The 21643-nt window shown below is 37.1% G+C and overlaps 1 protein-coding gene across 6 annotated transcripts in view; it reads right to left on the bottom strand.

Moving 5' to 3' along the window:
* Window positions 1–312: 312 nt before the first annotated feature.
* PRPF4B (pre-mRNA processing factor 4B) overlaps window positions 313–21643 on the bottom strand; it is a 38318-nt gene continuing 16987 nt past the window's right edge. For 2 of the 6 annotated variants that reach the window (XR_001373369.3, XR_001373366.2), the window contains 12 exons: window positions 20966–21176; window positions 16128–16201; window positions 13911–14001; window positions 13123–13270; window positions 12077–12214; window positions 10588–10741; window positions 6706–6820; window positions 5684–5835; window positions 5107–5193; window positions 2443–4346; window positions 1584–1629; window positions 313–503 (listed from right to left, as the gene is read on the bottom strand). Coding sequence is in view for 1 of the 6 variants with exons in the window: in XM_006273537.3 (XP_006273599.1) it covers window positions 4143–4346; window positions 5107–5193; window positions 5684–5835; window positions 6706–6820; window positions 10588–10741; window positions 12077–12214; window positions 13123–13270; window positions 13911–14001; window positions 16128–16201; window positions 20966–21176 (1374 nt within the window). In the remaining 5 variants the exon portion in view is untranslated. Of the gene's footprint in view, window positions 4347–5106; window positions 5194–5683; window positions 5836–6705; window positions 6821–10587; window positions 10742–12076; window positions 12215–13122; window positions 13271–13910; window positions 14002–16127; window positions 16202–20965; window positions 21177–21643 lie in introns of all 6 variants that reach the window. The other 4 variants (XR_363526.3, XR_001373367.2, XR_001373368.2 and 1 more) reach the window with 4 other exon arrangements.

Raw genomic sequence — 21643 nt, 5'->3', positions numbered from 1 at the left:
ACCTAAGTTTTGCACAGCCCTAATATGCTCCCCCTACTTAATGGAGCTTATATACAGGTGCAGCAGACATCAAGGACAAACCACAACCCACAACACAGAAGGCCTCCTGCTGCTCCACGCGGTCTAAAGGGGAAGGGAACAGAGGGCTACAGGAGCTTAAGAGACAGAAACAGGGCAGGTAGCACTTGCCATAACTATACAGGAGCTGTCCTGAAGTCTGCATAAGTATTTGAAGAAAGTATTTAGAAGCATTGCAACATCAGCTTCGTTCAGAGCCAAAGTAAAAACAAAAGAAAAAAGACGAAACACAAATAGGTGCAACACTTATTTATTACTTTATAGCAACTACCACTTCGAACATCTGCTGCTTTGAAGTTATAGTTCACGACATGATACACTGTAGAAGATTAAGTTATCATCTCCAGCATTCTCAAAGATTCAGCAGCCTCCTGTGTATGGATCAGTACATACAAAGGTTCCTCAGAAGTTTACTGCCACTTACCCTATGTATGGAAGGAAAAACATTATTAAAAAAAATGCAGTTATTATAAAAAAAGCTTCCGTCTATCAAAATTACTTAAACAGTCTTCAGTCAGATCAATCTATACAGCAGTAAGTAGCACAGCAATACAAATGACAAATATAGAAAGGATTCCAAATATACATTTCAAGTAATCTGACTTAGTACAGAAGAAAGTTAATTTTGTTGTCATCTGGGGATGCAGGTTCAAAAGCAGACTTTGGTCTTTCTGGGTTCTTAGTAGGTCAAGTATATTACACAACTGAAGTTCTCAGTCACGAGACAGAACATGGGCTCAACCCATGGCACAGAGCTTCATGAAACAGGAGCGGAGGCAAGACAAGACTCTTATTCTTGAGACAGCCAAGAAGAACAGGTCCTTCAAGTTAAAGCTACTTCACAGCTGCTCCAATTTTTGTCAAACTACAATAGCTACGAATTAGTACTTTCAAAAGCACTACAAATGTGGTTTTACTATTCTTCCTACATCATGGGCCAAGGAGAGGGGCTGGCTTACAGCTGGTTTTGACACCACTCAGTTTTGCATGCTAGAACAACCATCAGCTGGCTGTTCACAGCAGAGGTACAGCAACATAAAGTTGCAATAGGGTCAAGAACTGGGATTCCTTTGTCTTTAAACAACCTCTCACAGCCACTCTAGCAATGATAAAGTTAACAGCAGTAGCATAAATAATGTATGTGCTGAAATAAACAGGGATAAGCAGTCTCACTTTATATGCTTCTGGCTTTTTATGTGTATTAAGAATCCTAAAAAATTATTTTAACCAAATTTGGTAGTAGACATTTTCTTTTTAAAAGAAAGAAATTAAACTTAACCTGCATATCCTCCTACATTTCATCACAACAAAAATCACATCAACCAAAAATGAAACAAAAAACATTACCTTACATATAAACATGAGCACAATAGGACTATTCTAAGAATTACCAACACTGCAATAGTGGTAATGAAACCTTGACTCGGATGCTGCAAACAGAAAGATTAGACAGAAAACTACATAAAGAATATCTTTTTTTTTTATATCTTTTATAGGTCAGAAACCTTTGTTCATGTCTTCTGGCAGTCATCATCTTCTTTTGAACTGCACCTACAACACAAAGAACAAGTAAACGAGCAACTTTATGCTTCTTCAGAATAATTTAAAACAATTCTGTAGGCATAAGATGTATTGTTTCTATTGGATTTGACAACACCAACTTATTCCATTATTCTTAAATAGGGATTCTTTTTAAAAAACATATTGGGTTTTACTTCATCTATGTAAAATTGCCACCAGAAGTGCTGTATTTGCCAAAGTTGTCACCAAAGCAATGCAAATTACTTTGTGTGGATTTAACTATAAAGTATCTCTCCGTTCATTTCAGTAAAGGAGAAGGTTGCATACTCTCTCCTGCATGATCAAGAAACTTAGTATGTTGAAACAGGAATAGATTTACTTTATGAAAAATGGAAATAAAAAATTGGAAGGTTCAAAATAGGCATGTAAAAAAAACAAACAAAAACAACCAACCATCACCTGCTTTTGTAGTTTATTAAACTCCTTGGTGGGGAACACCCCACCAGCAGAATGACTGCTTCGTTTCCTTTTCCATCCTTGATTGCACTAAGCATGCATGTTTGCTGCAATTATATGCCTATATGGATAAAAGATTCTATTTACAATTTTAGGACGGTGTTACAAAATAACTGAACCCAGTGTTTTTTCACACTTTAGGTATATTTTGATAAACAGAAATAAAAAAAATGAATTGTTAACATTCTCATTTGTTTTATTAAAGCAGAAGTATGGATTGGAAAAGCTTGATCCTGTTTCTCTCATGTTGCATAACTAACTCAAATGTTTCAAACTATTTTAACTTTTGTTGCTAAATGTTTATCTACACATGCTGTCAGAAATAACCTTGTTAGGAAGGTGAAGTTGGTGTCTCAGCAAACCAGACTCATGGAGTAGGCGTTGAGTGGCCTGTGCCTCGCTTCCCTTTTTCTCTTTCAGCACCATCAAAAGGAAAAGTGAGAGAAACAGCACAAACATTAGTTAAAGCCTGAATCAATCCCACATCCTACAGGAATAATTTCATAACAATGAAAGCAGATAGACAGTATCTGTAGGTTTTTTTAATGTAGATAATCATAGATCTAATTAATGTAGTTAAATATCTCTTTCAAAGTTCATAACTTTTAATAATCCCTTCAATTAAAGGATTAATGGAAATATGAAGGATTTCTTACAGATTACCTGATTTACCAGCACTGAAGAAAAAAATCTTTTAAAAATGGCTACAAATGCCTTGTTCACAAAAGACTTTATTATCTAATGATGCATACTGAAAACATACAGAAATCTGCATGGTCCACTTTACATGCAGGAGAACAATCTTCACTTTACAATAAGTAAGTGTCAACTGTTTTATGCAAGAGACAACACTTTAAAGTCACATTTCTTAAAGAAAAGCTTCATTTACAAAAGAAATAAAAGGTAAAGAAGCAATTACCGCTTTTAAAAAGCAGCTGCTTTGTTCAAGAGTGGAAGGTTTATGCCTGTATTGAAAGACAACATGATCACAAATAATGAAAACAATGAACAAATGAAACACTTTTAGCATAAAGCAGTACACTTTCAAAATGACATACAAATAGTTAAAAAATTTCATTATGTTGTCTAACTATGCTTTAGATATAAGGTCTTTCAGAATCAGATCCCAACATATGTAATTAGTAAATGAAAACTCTTCAGTAAGTATTGGTTCTATGTCATAGCGAACTGTATTTAACAAAATGTATACAAAGTCTCTAGCAAGTTGATTAAAAAAATTAAAGTAATAAGAAACAGTACACTGAAGGCGCTCTATCCATCAAGTGCGCACTCTTAAAAGTTTTAAATATGTGATGAACAGAACAAAGTTGTAACTATGCCACAGTTGCAATGCCAGAAAATAAAACAAATTCATTTATCAAACATGCAGGGAATTCTGCCACAAAGCTATCGTCCCTCATTTGTCAGTCGTTCCAGTAAAATAACATTTTAAACACTGATGATGTTGATGGTTTAGCTTACCTTCAGTGTACTGAAAGTTGTACACAACCTGCTTTAAAAGAGGAGACCATCCCTGCAGGCAGGCTCAAGAAGGAACAGACCCCCTTCGGCACTGACTACACCAAGGGCATGCTGCTGTGGCCTGCACACACACACCTAGGAAAATGTGAATATAAACAGCATTTATGCTGGCCATTTTTTAAAGACAAAAATGAAGCCAAGTCTGCTAAAAAACAAATCAACCACCCAGTATTACTGTTCTTTTATAACAGAGGCTTTTTTTCTTTTTATAATATATGAACTGCAACCATATACATTAGCATTGTACTTTTGTGCAGTCTTGGCAATTAAAACAATTCTACAGTGAAAATTTTCACATAAGACACAAACAGAATTACTCTAACATTTCTAAAAGAAATATCAGCCTTGGTGTTAATTCAAATGTATCATTCTTCCTCAACTTTGCAGGGGAAATATTTATGTTTATATACATTAATAAACTGCTGGGAAATTTCTTCAGTCTTTGTATCTTAATTACTCAAACCCTTTGAACTTCTTCATCTGGTTTAAATTTTTTCCTGGATGAAGGCGTGCTGCAGAGCCTGGTTGATGCTAATCCGTTTAGCTGGGTCTAACATTAGAATCTGGTCCAATAAGTCCTTTAGCTGGTGTACTTTTTTACGCTGGTCTTCCGGGAGTCGTTGGCACCCAATCAAATCTGCTAAGAGGTCCTTGGTTGGATTAATGGTGCTCATGACTGTAACCTTCTCCTATAAATGGAAAAGTGCAACCAAGATTTACTTCCATCATTACTAAAGCTAACTGTTCACATACTGTTAGCAGAAAACCACAATGAACAAACATCCTATTCTTTAATGCTATTACTGCTCTGTTATCCCTCATTTTAGAGCCAAAATTACTGCTACTGCATGTTCTAGTGTAGAATATTCTAACTTTTTAAACTGGAAAATTAGCTAAGGGCATGAGGAAAATTGAAACATTAATGACCAGAATTTATGCCAATTAACCTATCATTATAGGAATTTTCTAGCATTCATTTTTCTCTGGGTATCTATATAAAGGTATGCTTTCTGGTTGTCTGCGTTTTAGTAGACCAAAAAAGCACACGTGGAGAATTCCAAGCAAGAAGGCATTCCAACGTTACAACAAAACACACAATAATCCCGAACATTAAATGAGCATTCTACAAGCATTTTATGCATAAGGCGCATCTTTTCCAATTTTAAAAAAGGTAGATAGCAGCATTAAATATTTATGCAGTAATTGCAAGTTAGTTACCATAAAGCTAAAATTCAGAGTGATCCCAGGTCACCTGTTTTGTTTGGATGATCGTCATGTTCTATCAAGAGAATTCCCCTATAACAACATACTCTGAATTCTATTATACAGAATGTAATATTTTAATAGCCTTTACAATACACATCTTGGTCTAAAGTTTTGATATTAGTATAGTATTGAAAGAGTTTAAAATGGCAGCTCAGCTTGCAATTTAAAAAAAAAACAACTTACCCTTTCTGTTACTTTATCTACTTCTATATACATGAAGTTGAGATTTTGATCAAAGTGCTGATCTTTGAACACACCTTTTCGAATCATCTGAAAAAGTGAAAGGCAGGAGTTTTATAAAATGCGTATCTTACGAACTTCAGACTTTCTTATAACATGTTGAAACAGACACTCTCAGCTACCTACTGGCTGACGATTCACGCAACTCATTTAATACTTCTAACTTTTTCAGAGAACAGCAAAAAATGACTACAATAATAAAAAACCCTGACAAAACGGCTTGATAAAACATACAGCATCATCCTTTGACTTACGTATTTTATTTTCTTGGGTCAGTTTTTAGAAGTGGCTTCTCTTAATGCTTAGTTTATGAAAAAGCAGTGGTGCACTTTCACTTCATAACATTTAGAATCAATATAATTCTACAGTTAGAAGACTGTCTAACATACACTTGCTGTTAAGAGAAGATGCATGGAATAAAGACATGAGACAAAATTTAGTAAAATAAAAGACAATTTATTATGTTGTTCATTACTACTGTATGTTTCCATATGAGATCTTAATTATTTACACCACTTACCTTGTTTGGCATCTTTCCTTTGAGGTCCATGGCAAGTTTTAACATATGGTTATTGGTTTTGCCAGGAAATAGAATTTTTCCTGTATAAAGTTCATACAGTGTACAGCCTACAGACCACATATCTATTCCATAATCATAGATTTTACCTATAACTAAAAACAGAATAGGTTAGTTAATTCCACACAGGCAGGCACAAAGATCCAAAACCACAACACCAAAATGACAGAAAACCCTTATGTGGGAGTTACCTTATAAAGCTTTCATTCCTAGGAATGGAGAAGCACCAAAAGGAAGGATTCAAGCTTTTTTTTTTTTTTTTACTTTTAAAACATTTCCACCAACAGTGGCCTTCACCTATAACCTGACCTTTTCACCACAATGGAAAAATGTGATAAAACAACAACAGTGAAAGCTGTAACAATCAAAGGTCCTCCTTCCCTTCACTAGACTGAACATAAGTACTTTGAAGTACATGGTTCCACTAACTCAGAGGTGTCAAAATCTCGACTTGGAGACCTATATGTGGCCTGCAGGGCTTCTCATCGGCTGGATGACCTACCTCTTGATCTGGCCCATGAGACCTCCTGCTGGGGGCTGCCAGAGCCATTATGTGGATGCCAGCCACCAAAGAATTAACGCCGCCACTGCTCAATCCCCAATCACCAATTTTAGTTGCCAGTGGTGAGAAAAAATACTAAATTCAGTGGCAGCATTCAACCCTAGGGGCTAGCCACAGTGATGGTTAAACTCCTTTGCTAATGGAAGCTATGGCTAGATCTAACCCATAGACCAGATACCCAGCACCTCTCCATGCAGTGTCTCTACAATATCTCAAAAGCTCTGTCAGAAACCAAACTCACAATCATCAATGCTTGTGTGTACTACTGCTGCACTAAAACAAATGTTTACATTCTGGTTTTAGTTTTTAATTTAAGTTCCATCATCATTACTACAAATGGATATAGTTATGCACCATTATTTAGATAATGTTCATGTAAAAAGGAACATATTAGATAACTTACTGATTTCAGGAGCTCGATAAAATCTACTGACAAGATATGGCGTGATGTCATTATCTGCAACATGTGAAGCTGATCCAAAATCACATAGCTTTAATATGGTTTTAGACTCATTTACCTGCAAGATAAAGATACTTTACTGATACTGTAAGAATACATCTTTTTACAATATATAGTATGTTAGACACAGAATCAAAATATGTGATATTTAAACACTGATATTTCTGCCCATATTATTTTTTGGTTCATTGTAGTCTAAGTAAAGTATAAAGCCTTCTTAAACTGGAAATGACAATGAAAATCTATTTGATTGATTTAACAGTTGGCTGTCTATACATCGAAAATCGGCTAATAACCATTCTAATTTTCTTCTTCCTATTCTAATCAGCTATTAACCCAGCAAATAATAATGAAATGTGACAAAAAATTAAAAACACAGGGACATGTCAAAGAATGCGTGTAGCTTTCTTTTCTTTAGTAAATAAATAAAAATACCTTTAACACACAGTAACAGTGACATCTGCTGAGGAAGGCTAAAATCTGCTTCCAAAGCTGCTGCTATTCACAATCTCAAAACATGGGCAGGATTAAAGAGGTGAGGATAATTTACAATCCATCATCCCTTCCCTTTTTAAAAGAAATATATGTAAATTCTTAAACTAGAAATACTTCTTACCCAAACAAAAAATTAATATGTATTATGCTAAATGTTAGCAGAGGCCCAGTCACTTCATTCTGGCATCAGAATTGCTGTCTGACCCAATAAAAATTGGTCAAAAACATCCCAGGGATTCCTTAGTTCCTGTGTATTTCTCGAGAGAATTAAACAAGTTAGCAATTTGCTCAGCAGTGGGCAACATTGCCAGCATGAAGAACAATCCAAAATGTGCTTATGCAACAAAGACATGGTGTTTTCCACTCGGAGACCAAGTGAATCACCTCTGCAAATGCAGCCAAGTTCCAACTAGCACAACGAAAGAACAACTAATAACCATATTCACACACTGATAATCTGAAACGCAATACTTAGCTCTGCTGACAAACCAGTTAGCTAACTTAAATGTTCTTGCTTTTTAAAAAGAAGATTTTGATGATGGTATTCACTGACTGACATTCTGTTAATAAGAACAAGTTTTGTCCATCAAGATTAATAAACATTAACTAATAACATCATCTTTCTGGTAATGATTAAAAAAGCTGAAAACATACAGCCTTCTTTAGTTTGTTTACCACATCATCAATAAGCCTTAAAACACCTAATATGTAAATTGATGGTTGACCTAGAAGAAATAAAATATTCTACAGCTTTAGAGATATAAAATTCATACTTCGACATATACAAGACAGGTAATTTAATGAAGTAGGCAATATTATATTATGTAGAATCATTAGTAAAAAGTATTGAGCACTCAGAATTGAACAAGCTTAAAGCAATGTACTTTAAACACAGGTCTGACTGTGGAAGGCCTCACAGAACCTCAATAGATAAATTTATTGCTGGATTTTCTGCAAAAATAAATCAGTGTTAAGTCATCCATTCAATCTAAAGTTCTACAAATCTGGAAAGCCATGACTTCTAAACTGACCCATAAGTATCAACATGACTAATATAAAGACAAGAGAAGTGAGGAAACGCATCAGAATTTTTGAGGATGTAAATAAATGTGTGCAGAAACTGGACAGGACCCTAGATAAACTGAAGGTGTCACACTAGAAGACATACAAGTACGAATTTTACATCAGAAATTAGAGCACAGTCCTGTATGGGTGCAATAGTTCGGATGCCACAGAAAATTCCTTTACCAAAGATGACCCAGATGACTTGGATAACAGTGATGGTAAGAGAGCTCTAATTCTGGGGTTTTAATTTTGCTGATTACTTATAAAAGAAAAAACATTCCACTTCTTTAAATAATACTTTTTTCAGTGATTACCAAACTCTAAACTCTGATGACTCACTGATTTGGAGATTCTTCAAGGTTAAGATTTTTTCTTTTGCACAAATGACTAAAGACTTCAAGTGTAGATGGAAAAATGACCTTATGCAGGCTACTTATTGTAACAGGCTATTTATTTATTTATTTAGTATAAATTCAGTGTCTGAAGTATGTTATCTACAGATGATCCTTATGCTGCTATGTGGAAATCTTTTAGAATAAATAAATAGGTTAGATAAATTCAAGAAAATTTAACAAGGTCTACCTTCATTCTGCAGTTAGAGATAAATGATGACAAATTAGTTAAAAATCAAGATCTAAATCTGTAGGAAACAGAGGAATGTCCTCACTAGACCTTAAAATGTAAGCTACAATGTCAATCTAGAATCTTTAAATAGCTTCTAAATACTTGTAAGAAGACCTAGAGTTGAGAAGGCATATAATCCTCTTCATTATCACTAGTCTCTATCACATTGCTGTAAGTCATGCTTTTAAACATTCAAACTCTCTCTTAGATATCACTATTATAAGAATAGACAGAAGTCATCCGTGGGTTCAAATTAATCAGAGTTCACATCTTAAATACCATTAACAATGGAGATTTATTGCAGGGAATTCTAATCCAGTATATCCGAGTAAAAAATTGGTTATTAAAAAAAACACCAAACCCTAAAATTACTAATAGTTCAGCTTCAGTGAGACAACACGTCAATAATATATGCAGATTAGAAAAGGATTCCTCTCTATAAAGCAGATAAATTAAACAGATAAACTTTTTGGGGGGAGGGAGTGCAGGCAGGTTTTTTTCTTTGTTTCTTGTTTTGTTTTTTTAATACAAGTTACCTGTAATTGGCATCTTGTTAAAAATAACTGTTTTAGCAGGATTTTTTTTTTTTTATAGAAGTGGACCAAAAATCAGGACTGGTAGCCTCAGAGTTATGCTGTGTATGAATCTGACTCTCTTGTGAAAGGACAGGTTCAGGAACATAAATACTGTCCTCATACCCCACTGATTTATGTAGTGGTCAAGGGTAGGACACAGCCTTCATTTATTAACTAAGATTTTAATCTCATTTATTATTTGTTGGGTATCTTACGATCATCTCCAGCAACAATGAAAAATAACCTTTTTAAGGATACTTATTTCCATTCTTTGTCACTTCCTTTTTAATTCTTTGTCAGCTCCTTTCCACATGTTCCCCCTTTAAGCAACATTAACATTCACACCCTCTTGTAACTACTACAGCAATCAGCCTTTGAATAGTTAATGTTATTAAAAATACCACCATTTTGACTTACCAACTCAATCAGATTAATGAAGAATGGAAGGAAATTTCACAGCTTTTGAATATTACTCTAAAACTGATGCACCCTAAGGAAGACTATTTACACTTGTTTCATATTTAGAAAGTTATTTTTACAATGATGAAGGCAAGAAATCTGTGTTTTAATAGTAATTGAGAGTCTATAAAGCTGCCACATGAGCAAACAAATGTATCAAGGGGACCAGAACAAACATCTGTTCTACTGCTTGAATTCTCCTCCGCTACTAAGCAATCTTTTTCTTTTCCATCATGCAAGCAAAAGAAAGCAAGGGACAATTTGCAAACCTGAGTTACACCAGAAACCAAGGCCAACAACCCTCCACAAAGAAGACTAATTTCAAGCATATTTAAAAAAATTCAAAATCTTTCTTTTAGAAAAGGATGCCTTCTTACATTGCAGTCTATTTCTTTAAAGCGAAACAAGTGAAGGAAAGCATGATGTGCTTAAAAGATACGTAAGTCTGTCATTTAATGTTTAAAAATTTTATTTCTGTTCTATATTATTCAAAGCTTTTCAGGGTATAGACACAATTTAGAATTTGAAACTAATATTCTCTGAATTTAGAAGCATACTGCATACTGGCTGTAAGTTATCTCTAGTGTTTTAATTAAATGTTACTTACCAAAATATTGTCTGGCTTAATATCAGCATGTAGGATATTACATCTTTTAAGCAGTTTTAATGCCAGGAACAACTGTTGGCTGTAGGAGCGTACAGCTTTAATGTGGAGACCGACATCCTTCCCATACTTTTTCAGTACCTCTCGTAAATTCATACTTTTTTTATACACAAAAAAGAGGATGAAGACAGATAATTAAACAGGGAACAACATAGCATTATAAACATCAAGTATAATGCACAAAAAACAAGTTCTCTTGGACAGTTAGGAAAAAAGAGCACCACTCATACCAGACCAACTTGAAATTTACTCGTCATGAGGCACTACATTGAAAGAGAAAGCTCTTGACCAAATCAGAGCAAAGGGAAGCTGTAAATTACAGACATGACCATGTTAACCCTCAAAAATTCCTTTTGCTAAGGTTAATGCTGTTTGCCTTTTTTGCACAAGAACCACAGTCATTTCTCAACAATTGCACTGTCTTTGTGCAAACTGCTTTAAGGAGCAAAACATGGCAAAAGGAAACTATTATGATGACAATATTAAAAGAGGTGAAGGAAATTAAGTTGAGGAGGCCATGCTTATTTTAGGTATAAGCAAACAGACTGGGTAATATTTGGAGAAGTATCAGCAGAGAGGAACTTTGAGAAGATTAACATGGAATTAGAGGATAAAGACATTCCTGAACATAGTTTTATGGAGAACTAGTCAACTGTCTATTTATTAGAGAAAGGGGAAAAAAAATCTGGGCTCAGGGTTTATTAGCCTAAAATAAATCACCATAAGCCTCACACAGCTTAAGCAAGCATCTTCCTTCTAGCCCAAGAGGGCAAGGAAAAGTTAAATAAATGATGGTACACACACAAAGCGTAAGATTCATTATACTGACAGAAAGGGACAAAAACCCTACTCAGTATACATTCTCAAATCTATTGTCATAAAACACACAAAACTCCCTGCCTGTCACTGCACATCGACTCCACTTTATATGAAAGGGAAAAAAAAGGAGAGGTCAAATTATTATACCCAATGTTTTTCCCTGAATGTGTCCTATTAGGTGCATACTCTCCGGCAATAGCCCCAGATGTGCCAAGCTACTGCTGCAAAAGCATTCCAAACTTCTGGAACCTGCCCAGCTGCCAAAAGAACTATGAACATAAGTAAAAATCACTAATTGGCAGAAGAACGCAGGATAAATAGAACCACAAACTACCTGTAACCTTAAAAAAAAAAAGAAAGGAAGAGAGAGAGAGAACAAATACCAAGTTAGCACTGTCATTTCAAAGAAAATGAGAATGCTTCAGACCTTTTCTGTCCCTATAGATGTTTCTGAAAGAAAGGCCTGAAATAAGATTCACCATCATAGTAAAGCCAGAATGGGAAAGCTTTCAAATTTAAAAAGGAGAATTCAAATTAATAGTACAAAAAAATTAAAGAGCACTTAACTCTACTTTTATTTTTATAGTTATTTCTGTAAATTTAGTTGTTTTACCTGAGTGGTTCAAATACCAGACAGAGGTGCTGTTTGTGATAGAAATGCCTGAACAGTCGCAGACAATGAAACTTGTCATCAGGATCTGCATCATTGAGCTTCTTCAAAAATTCCAGTTCTTTTAGACCAGTTTTTTGCCTATAAAATAAAAACGTAAGTATAGTACCAAGTAAATTCTATACAACATATTTTTCAGCATAAGCATTCACTGGATAACTATCAAACTGGAGATTCTTCTGGATAACATAATTCTGGAATTTAAAAGATCTTGATATTATTCTCAGCAACTGCACTAGAAAATCAAAAAATGTCTTTGTTTCAAAACACCCACACAACTCTAACCTGCCCACTCCCCCAGCACGTAAATGGAGAGAAGAGTTCCTTCTCTAAATGACCAAATACTATTTAAACAACAATTAATTATACTATATGGGTGAGTAAATATTTAGCTGAAACTGCATGCTGAGCTCACCTACATTAACTTCAACATCTGTATTTATATATGATGTATGGAAAGGACAACATTTCAATGCATTATTTAATATTAGACATTTTCATGAATTCTGATTTAGCAAACTAACTCCCTTTAAATAATGAAATAAAATGAGAATTTAAAATTAAGCCTCAAGTCAAAACGCATATAGAAGTTTTACAACATTAATTTCTCTTCACAGGGAAAACAAAGCAAATAACAAAAGCAATTAGTATTAAAATCATATTATTGCTACAAATACTGAAATCTGAACTGACATGCTAATTCATAAACTAGATAACAATTTAACGCAATTTTACACAACTCAAAAGGACACCAGCTTTCAAGAGCTGCAAATAATTTACTGTAGGCAAGGTCTCCTCTTTCTGCTATTTATATACAGTTGTTTTTGCACAATGATAGGTACTGCTGAGGGATAGAAGAGATAGTCTTTCAGGATTTGGTTCAAATCTTCGCTCAAAAAAGCAAAATCTATAACTGAAAAGTTATTATTAGACAACTTTCACAATTTATTAGTTGGCTATACATCTCAATTTAACTAAATGTAACTTACATAAGTTCATTGTTCCTGATGATTTTAACTGCCACTTCTTGATTTGCTCTTGCCATATCTCTGGCTCGCACGACATTACTGAAGACTCCCTGGCCAGTATAACCATAGACATTGTAACGTTTATCTAGAACTTCACCTATGTTAACACCTGATGGAGAAAACAAAAATGGTTATAAAAGAAATCCTGGGCTGAGAATACGCAACAATTAGAATAATCAACAAAAAGAAGTCTTTCATACAAGTAACTCAGAAGATACAAGAACATATTGTGGGGCCACTTAACTACTGTGTCAAGTCTATGGTACTCTACAGAAATAACTGGAACTATGCTCTCATTTGATCAGGGGTCCTTTTATAAATAATAGAAGTTTTATAACCATTAATCATTCCAAGAAATGATAAATTTGATCATTAATGCTGATAATTTGAACATTCACTAGTGAAGAAGCATGCTCACTAAGATGCTTCCATTCCAAGTCCCAGGTGACAATTGCAGCATAACTGGCATGCATGTTCTCTGCGAGCTGTTTTTCTTGGTTAGAGATCATAGCAAGTATGATGAGATACCCTTTCCTTCTGGAGGGAAATATGGTTGCAAATAACTTCATTGTGCTTTGAGTAGTAGATTAAGTGACATAGCTGTGAGCAGCTATACACGTGCACTGTGCCCTTTAAACGATGGCATGTTGTATGTCATTTCAAAATAATTTTTGCAAACCTTCTGAATCTGGTGCTTTTCACTGAGCATTCCCATTTCAATAATAATGTTATTAGTGATAAATACTTACGATAATAGCCTTCTGCATCAGTCCAGTTATCCCTGAGGTTGGGGTTTTCTTTAAAGTCTTTTCCAAAGCCAGCAGCTCTAAGACGGGCACTCTAAAACGAAGTAAGCACAAACTATAGTAAAATATAGAATGCAAGGAAAAGAATATAAACTCTTATCATTTACTTATTAACTGAAGAGCTGCAGTTATGTATTGTCCCCTTTCTGACATATCTTTCCGTCCGTAATACAAATATTACATCTATTCTAAAAGATCAATATATTTGACAAAGGATCTTCTAAATATTCATGCTTGAGAAATATGACAAGGGAAAAAATATTAACAGAACTTCTGTATGTGCTTAGCTTTCATAGCTAACGCAAATGAGTGTAATAGATATACGGGCTTGAGGTCTCTCTGCATCTTTGAAAAAAGTTTTAATACTGCAGTCATGTCATAAAAGTGTTGTTAAACAATTATTAGGAAGTTACAGAAAAATAATAAAAAAGGTTGCATTGTCAGAATTATTTTTTGAAAAGGATATTCTGTGCTGCGATACATACAAACTTCTTTGTTCATTTACTTGCCAGCTCCCAGAATAACTATACCAAGGCATGACAGATGAGAATAAGTCATTCAGAATAGATACTGCTATCATTATTGTGAGCTAGTAAGACAGCTAGAGCCGTGTACCACATAAGTACATCAAATTAAACGCAAAAAATAAAGTTACCTTCAATAAAATAACTATTTCCTTTCCATAAATTATCATCCACTTACCAATTGCTTTAAAAAAGTCAAGCCTCTCTATTTGTTTATTATGCTTGTGAAAGCTTGAAAATAGAATTCTTCCCATTAATTTTATCATTTGCAAAATAAAAGTTTTCCTTATGTTGTCGTAGATACGAAAGCAAACAATGCAAACAAGTCTAAACTAGTCTACTAAACTGCAAAAATATGCAGTGTACAGCAAGTATTTAGCAAAAAACACCACAAGTATATTGAACAAATGACAATACTGGCAAGGACCAGCTGCTAAATGCTGTACTGAGGGAGAGGCACATCCTATTTTCTTCAATCAGGGGAGCAAGACAAATTGAGAGGTACGTTGCCAAATGCTGCCAGAATAGGTCATGTTTGTTTGTTTTTTAAATGAAGAAATGTTAAAGAACCTATGAGGAGAACAAGGCCATTTGAAAGTTAGAGGGCTTTGTTACTGTAAAGTGTCTGTTACTAAAAATTCTGCTACTACTTCCATGGGGCATGATACTGTCACCACGATAACATTTGGGAAATAGAGAGAGCACCCTGATAAATGTACAGCAGCCCTTTCATACAAATTCTGAGAGATGATTCTTCTTCTTCCCCCACACTTCATACTTCCTCTGCCAAGCACAAAAGCTACCGTAAATCCTATACTGAAAATGGGAAAAATCCTCAAATATTTATTTAGGGCACAGATGTCAAATTCACCTGGCCCCACAGGCTGAATAAGTGTTGGGGCGACTGATCAGTGAGCTGGATCAGACCCATAAACCCCTGTACACTGGATCCAGCACAAGCAACACCCACTCTGGCTGGGGATGCAGTAGGAAAAAGCCCAGGATGGCAGGCGCTTGGCTACTGCCATGGGAACAAGCTGTGGTGTGGCCATCTTCCTGAACTACTGCTTGGGTTCCGGCAGCTTTCGCTCAGGTGCTTGGCAGCCAAGTGGGCACTGGAGTCCCAGAAACATTATGGCTTGATCCCACAGCAGCAGACAAGTGCCTGTGCAAGAGCTATGGTGCTGGAACCCCACAAGCACTGCAGAAATAAAGCCTAGTATCACAGGCCCATAGCTGCTAATGAGGGAACATGCCCTGGTGCCAGGTTTGTTCCTGAGGTGCTACTAAGGCTCCAATACCGGAGCTGTCACCTGGGCACTTGGCTGCCATGATCCTCCCCATCCTAGCCACAGGTGGAGTAATGTCTGCAGGCCAGAAGATCTCACAGGCTGTATTGTTTGGACACCCATGATTTAGGGAAATGTCTGATTGACTTGAATGAAAGTTTTGTTTGAGTAAACCTTTAGTAAGAATTTCAGAATCTGGGGTCAATGAGTTAATTAAAGCTTCAAAAGAAATCATACAGACTTTAGCTGGGACAAGTTCAGGCATAAACTGCTAAACAGCAACCCTCTACTACCAAAAAGTGAACAGAACGGATAAATTATTTCTGATTTAAAAAAAAAATACCTACATCAAAGTATGCAGCAAACATATCATCTGATTCTGTGAACATATCAGGAGCTAACAGTTTCTTCTGAGCTGAACCTTAAAAGGAAATTTATATTATTCAATTTGAAAACGAAGGCAAACTAAAAGCAGACAACTGCTAAACCATATATTCCAGTGTGATAGTTATCTTCCCAGTGTTAAGAATCTGCTTAACATAGCATTAAAAACTTCAGGTACTAGCAACCATGTGATAGCCAAGTTTTATTACCATAGCTAAAAAACTTGATTTATGCAATGTTTTAAAATAACTAACCTGTTTAAAAGTACAAAACTCAGCTTAAGCTTTTGTGTGTTTTTTTTATTTATTTTTTTAAAGCAAATACATCCTCGAGGAATTAGATGTAATGGCTTTTCAACAATTCATACATCAACAGAAAATGCTGTATTCTACATGTTCCTACAGGTGTTTCTGTTGACTGAGCATGTATCTTAGAATCACAATTTGGACAAACTTGAAGTAGTACAGTAAAAGTCCTAAGCTGCCTCAAACTGTAATTTTGAAAGTTTCTTCCATATCTATTTTATCTAGCAACTCTTCAAGGCAAAGTAAGATAGTTGATGGTACCTGCAATAACATTGTTTAAAAAAAATTGTTAAAGAGGTAGGCAAGATTATCCCTCTCACCTTTTAATCATCTTTAAAGTCCCAAAGACAATTTATATGTTGATAACATAAAAACAAAGAAATATAAAAATTAAGCACACATGTTAATGAAGACAAAACATTAGAACTATTTCATAATGCAGTACGGTAACACAGCTTTACTCTTCTGAAGTAAGTCACAGGCAACCCATTCACAGCATCAAGGAATTCATTTCCTCTAGCAACAGATCCCCAAATTCTGCATTTTCAGGAACTCATGTAATAGCCATTTGTCTCTTACAGATAGACGACCTCATCAGAATCCACTGAAAATATCAAAGGTTGTAAAGCAAAGACCACCATGCACCAAGGTAAAAGGAATTCATGTAGTGTTCTTCACTTTACTGCTAAAGTTGCCTACATTGCACGGAATGAGTTTTAAATATTAAACCGGGGTGGGCAATTATGTGGCCTAAGGGCCACATAGGAAGTTTTGATAAGCTGTTGTGGCCAGGTCAGCACCCTCCCTCCCCTATGCAACAACTCGCTTTAGGCAGGTAGGGAACAGCGTTCGAGTGGGATGGACAGGCAAGGCTGGGATCATGGGGCTGGGTCACAGGGTGGTGACAGCTTGGGACCCAGGCCCGGGCTGTGAGTCACTCCCTGCACGCTCTGCCCAGGGGGGGGGGCGAAGCTGTCCGAGTACTAGGTCCTGGGGGTGAGAGGCAGGAAGAGGCAGAAGGCAAGTGCAGGAGAGCTCACCCGGGTGGTGCAGTCCATGGCTACCCCCATGGCACTCCATACAGAGCTGAGCACAGAGCTGAGCCCGGCCTGGGGCAGCTTGCACCACACTCCCACTGGCCCAACTCCAGCCCCAGCCAGCAAGCAGCTTCTGGCAGGGCTGTTCCCAGTACAGCTGCAGCCAGCTACATGCTGCTCTGCTACCTTTGCCTCCAGAGGTCAGGGCACAGGTAAATGGGGCTGTTCTGCTCCCCTCACCTCCAGCGACAGCTCCTTCTTTTGCTCCTGCTGTGTCGCTCTGAGCAGGCTGGGGGGGATGCTTCAGCCAGGCAGCTTCTGCCTCAGTGTGTAGGGCTCCAGCTCCTGGCTGCCTTCCACCCACTCCACCCACACACAGGGGGCTGCTCATCATGCTGGGCTTGCGTAGTGGGTACAAGGCAGCTGGGAGCTGGAGCCCTGTGTGTTGAGGCAGGAGTCACAGGGCTGAAGCTTCCCACCCTCCCGCCTGGAGTGGCACAGCAGGAACAGGAGCTGCCACTGAAGGCAAAGGAAGCAAAACAGCCCTGCTGGCCTGGGCCCCAGCCAGCACGCACAGCTTCTGGCAGAGCTGTTCCTGCTGCAGCTGGCTGGGTGCTCCTCTGCTCCCCTCATCTCCAGCAGTGGCTCTTCCTCCTGCCCCTACCTCTGCTATGCCACTCTGGGTGGGGGTGGCAGGGGGAGTTTCAGCCAGGCAGCTCCAGCTAGAGGTAAGGGGAGCAGAGCAGCACCAGGAATAGCCCTGGAGGAAGCAGCGCACACTGGTTGGGACCTGGGCCAGCAGGCACAGGTGGGAGTATGGCATGAGCTGCCCCAGTAGGAGTGGGTGGGGCTCAGCCCTATGGAGAGTGCTACAGGGGCAGTCATGGGCTGTGGCCCAGATCGAACCCACAGGCACTATTTTGCCCACTCCTGTTAAGCCCTTATTTGCACCATAAATAATCACAAAATTGAGTTTATACAAAACATATACACATAAAAGTAAATACTTTAGATGCCCACCTAAAGAAAAAAAAAATTCTCTCTCAATTTGGCATTTTTCATTATTACATTCCATATTTAGACCAGGGCAGGTTTTTAGTCCTCTGGTGGCTCTTCATGCTCCCACCACTAAGGGAAACAATACAGAACAAAACCAATTCTTGCATGTAGGAAAAGAGTCTTTTTAAAATGGCTTTCAGTTTTGTTTCTAGAATTTTAAACAGAAATCTTTGCATTGTAAGAGACACTTCAGTAGAACCTGGATTCTTTGCAGGGTTAGGTATCCGACTCCCTTGCAAAGATTAGTGTCTGCAAAGTATCTGGAGGCTTAACAAAGCCACAGCTAACAGCTGCACAGGACCACTGAGATGTTCCACCCATTTGCTGTGGCTTATATTTCAGAAGTCACCATTTCTCTGATCAGCTATGCAAAGACATTGATGAGCTTTAGCTGAGTAAAAAAGCAACACCCTTCAAAGTAAAAATCATAGTAGATAGCTAAGCAGCTTATCCTTGGTTCAGCAATTTGGTGCAACTTAAATAGGTTGTGTACCATAGAGATACACTGTCCTTTCCTAATTTTTTTTTAGTTGTATACTGTGAAATATACAATATTTTATTGTTATTTAGTATTTAATTTATTTGTGTACTGTGCAAAATAACCATACTGGGGAGCTACAATAAATCCTATTACTGAGCTTTTCTATTTAGCAAACTTCGATTTTTTGGGTTTGAATATTTCATGGAGTTGATCAAGCTCCTGAACATGAACACCACAGTAAACACACAGTAAATCTCTGCGAATAAGCAAATCAAACAAGTGGATCTAGTTCTGAGGGGAAAAAATGCCCCCCCACCCCCCCCATCAAACAAAAACAAACCCTTTTAATCAGATGTTAGAAAACTCACTGAAGCACTTTCTGAAGCACTTTTATAAAAACGGCTACTATATGGTAAAAATGACACCTGCCTGGTCTGCAAGCAAATACAGGAAAAATCCTGCTATGTAGCCCCTAATACACGTGTGTTGAAGTGGATGAAGAACAAGTAGAAAGGTTTTCTCTCTAGTTTAACAGAAGGGCAAAATCTTTTCTGGATTATTTTAGAAAGCCCTATGGTATACACTAGCTTATAGTTTCAGTACAAAATAGTTTTATCACCTCCTCAAAAAGGTGTCTTCTGTGACTTAAGAGGCTAAGTATGACATGCTTCTCCATGCCACTGCTGCAACTTATAGTATAATCAGTAAGCTACTTAACCTTCATACTATCTCAGTCTGTAGTTTCATCCTTTTGGTTTAGACCAGTGGTGGCTCCACCTCTGGCCCATGCAGCCTGGCACTTGGGGTTCCCTTACAGGTCTGGGGATTTAACAGTAGGGGAGCAGTGGCAGTGTTAATTGCCACAGCTTCCAGAACCATGGCAATTAAGACTGACACATTTCCAGACCTACGGGGAGTCCCACATGCCAGATGACATGGTCCCGTGAGCTGGAGGTTAATACCATTAATACAGTGCTTCTCAACCAGGGTTCTGTGACACCTGTGGTGCCAAACAATATGAAACATTATTAGGGGTGTAAACACCTACTAGATTTACAAGATAAATCCAGAGATTTCAAATAGGACTCCGCTGTGTATAAACAATCTGACCTGTTATGGTCTTTCTAGGTTCTCTGCAGCAGAAAAACTGCTCTTATTATTTTTCCATAGTCAAAAGATGAGTGAAAACTAAGAGCTGGAATTTTCTGAGGTGTGCCTTGAATCTAACTACTTGACTACGACTTGGAGCAAGTTGAGGTGTACTGTGCTCGTGATCAGACGAGCAAGTTCTTCTCTATAGCCCTAATTAGAAAATTTTCAATAGCACAGAATGCACCAGACACATACTCTTTATTCCCTTTGTTGCACCACACAACAGGATTTTGTCCTATATTTATATAATACTATTATAATTATTTTCGGAGGAAAGGAGGAAACGAATCCTTCATGCCATGATAGCAATCATTTTGTACAGGGGGCAAAACCCTTACAACCTTGCCATAAGTCCATTCTGGCTTTGCTGCAACAATTAAATATTCAGAGGTGTATGCACATTCCTCAGTGACAACTATTCCTTAAAAAATTCACAAAGCAAAAATGACTCAAGGTTTGCTAAATAGAAAGTTTCATAAGAACATAAATTAAAAATACTTTAAAGATATAAAATTAAACTACAATAGAAAGACATCCACATATGTTCTCACAGTTCAAAACACTAATTCCTTAAACTGTCAGCAATGCTGAAAACAGTCCTCCCATTTACACAATCTTCTTTGGAAAAGTATTTTAATCTTCAAGAAGTTTTCAGTTTTATGGCATTCTAGGGTAACTTATTTACAATTTTTGCAGTCTGTGCTTGTTGCAATGCTCTCCTTCAAACCTCTAATATCACATTATAGTATCCAATTTCAGATTCTTACCATTATTCTGTTCAACTGTCATGAGGTTGTGTTTCGCTTTTACAGAGGCCTCAAATGTATCAACATTTTCCCGTTCATACTCCTTAACATCAGCAGCCACTCGTTCTAAGATGTCATCTGGTGAATTTGAGCGACTACGCGTGCTGCTTTGAGGGCTGCTTGGTTCAGATGGCACAGACATGTTACTGTCTTCAGTCAAGTACTTATATTTCTGCAAAGAAATGTTATCATGTTACTCCCAATATTCTGGTTTAGCACAACGCTCAATATAGTCTATATATTGGTTAATATGTTGTTTTAAATTTAATTTAAATGGCTCATATTTGATTTAAATGTTATATTTACACTTAATTTGAATTCTAAAAACAGTATATTGTCTGCTGGATAAGGTAAGAAATTTGTTTTAAGAAAATGTAATCTAGGAGGAAACTAGGGATGTAAAAGGTTAAACAATTAATTGTTTAACCAATAAGTACAGTGATAACCAGTTAGCTTACCAGTTATCCTTTAGCTTGGGGCAGGTGCAGGTCTGGCAGGTAAGGGGGTAGTGGTGGGGGAAGGAAAGCTGAATGGTGCTCCTTCCTTCCCAGCACAGGACTTCAGGTGGGCTGTGCTGTCTGGCTTGGGCTTGCCTCCTCCCCTACTCCTAGCAGTCCAAGGGCTCTGGGAGCCAGGAAC

The sequence above is a fragment of the Alligator mississippiensis genome, chromosome 3 (genome assembly GCF_030867095.1).
Source record: "Alligator mississippiensis isolate rAllMis1 chromosome 3, rAllMis1, whole genome shotgun sequence".
Taxonomy (NCBI): Eukaryota; Metazoa; Chordata; order Crocodylia; family Alligatoridae; genus Alligator; species Alligator mississippiensis.
Note: the sequence above shows the minus strand (reverse complement) of the source record. Positions and strands in the feature narration are given on the sequence as shown.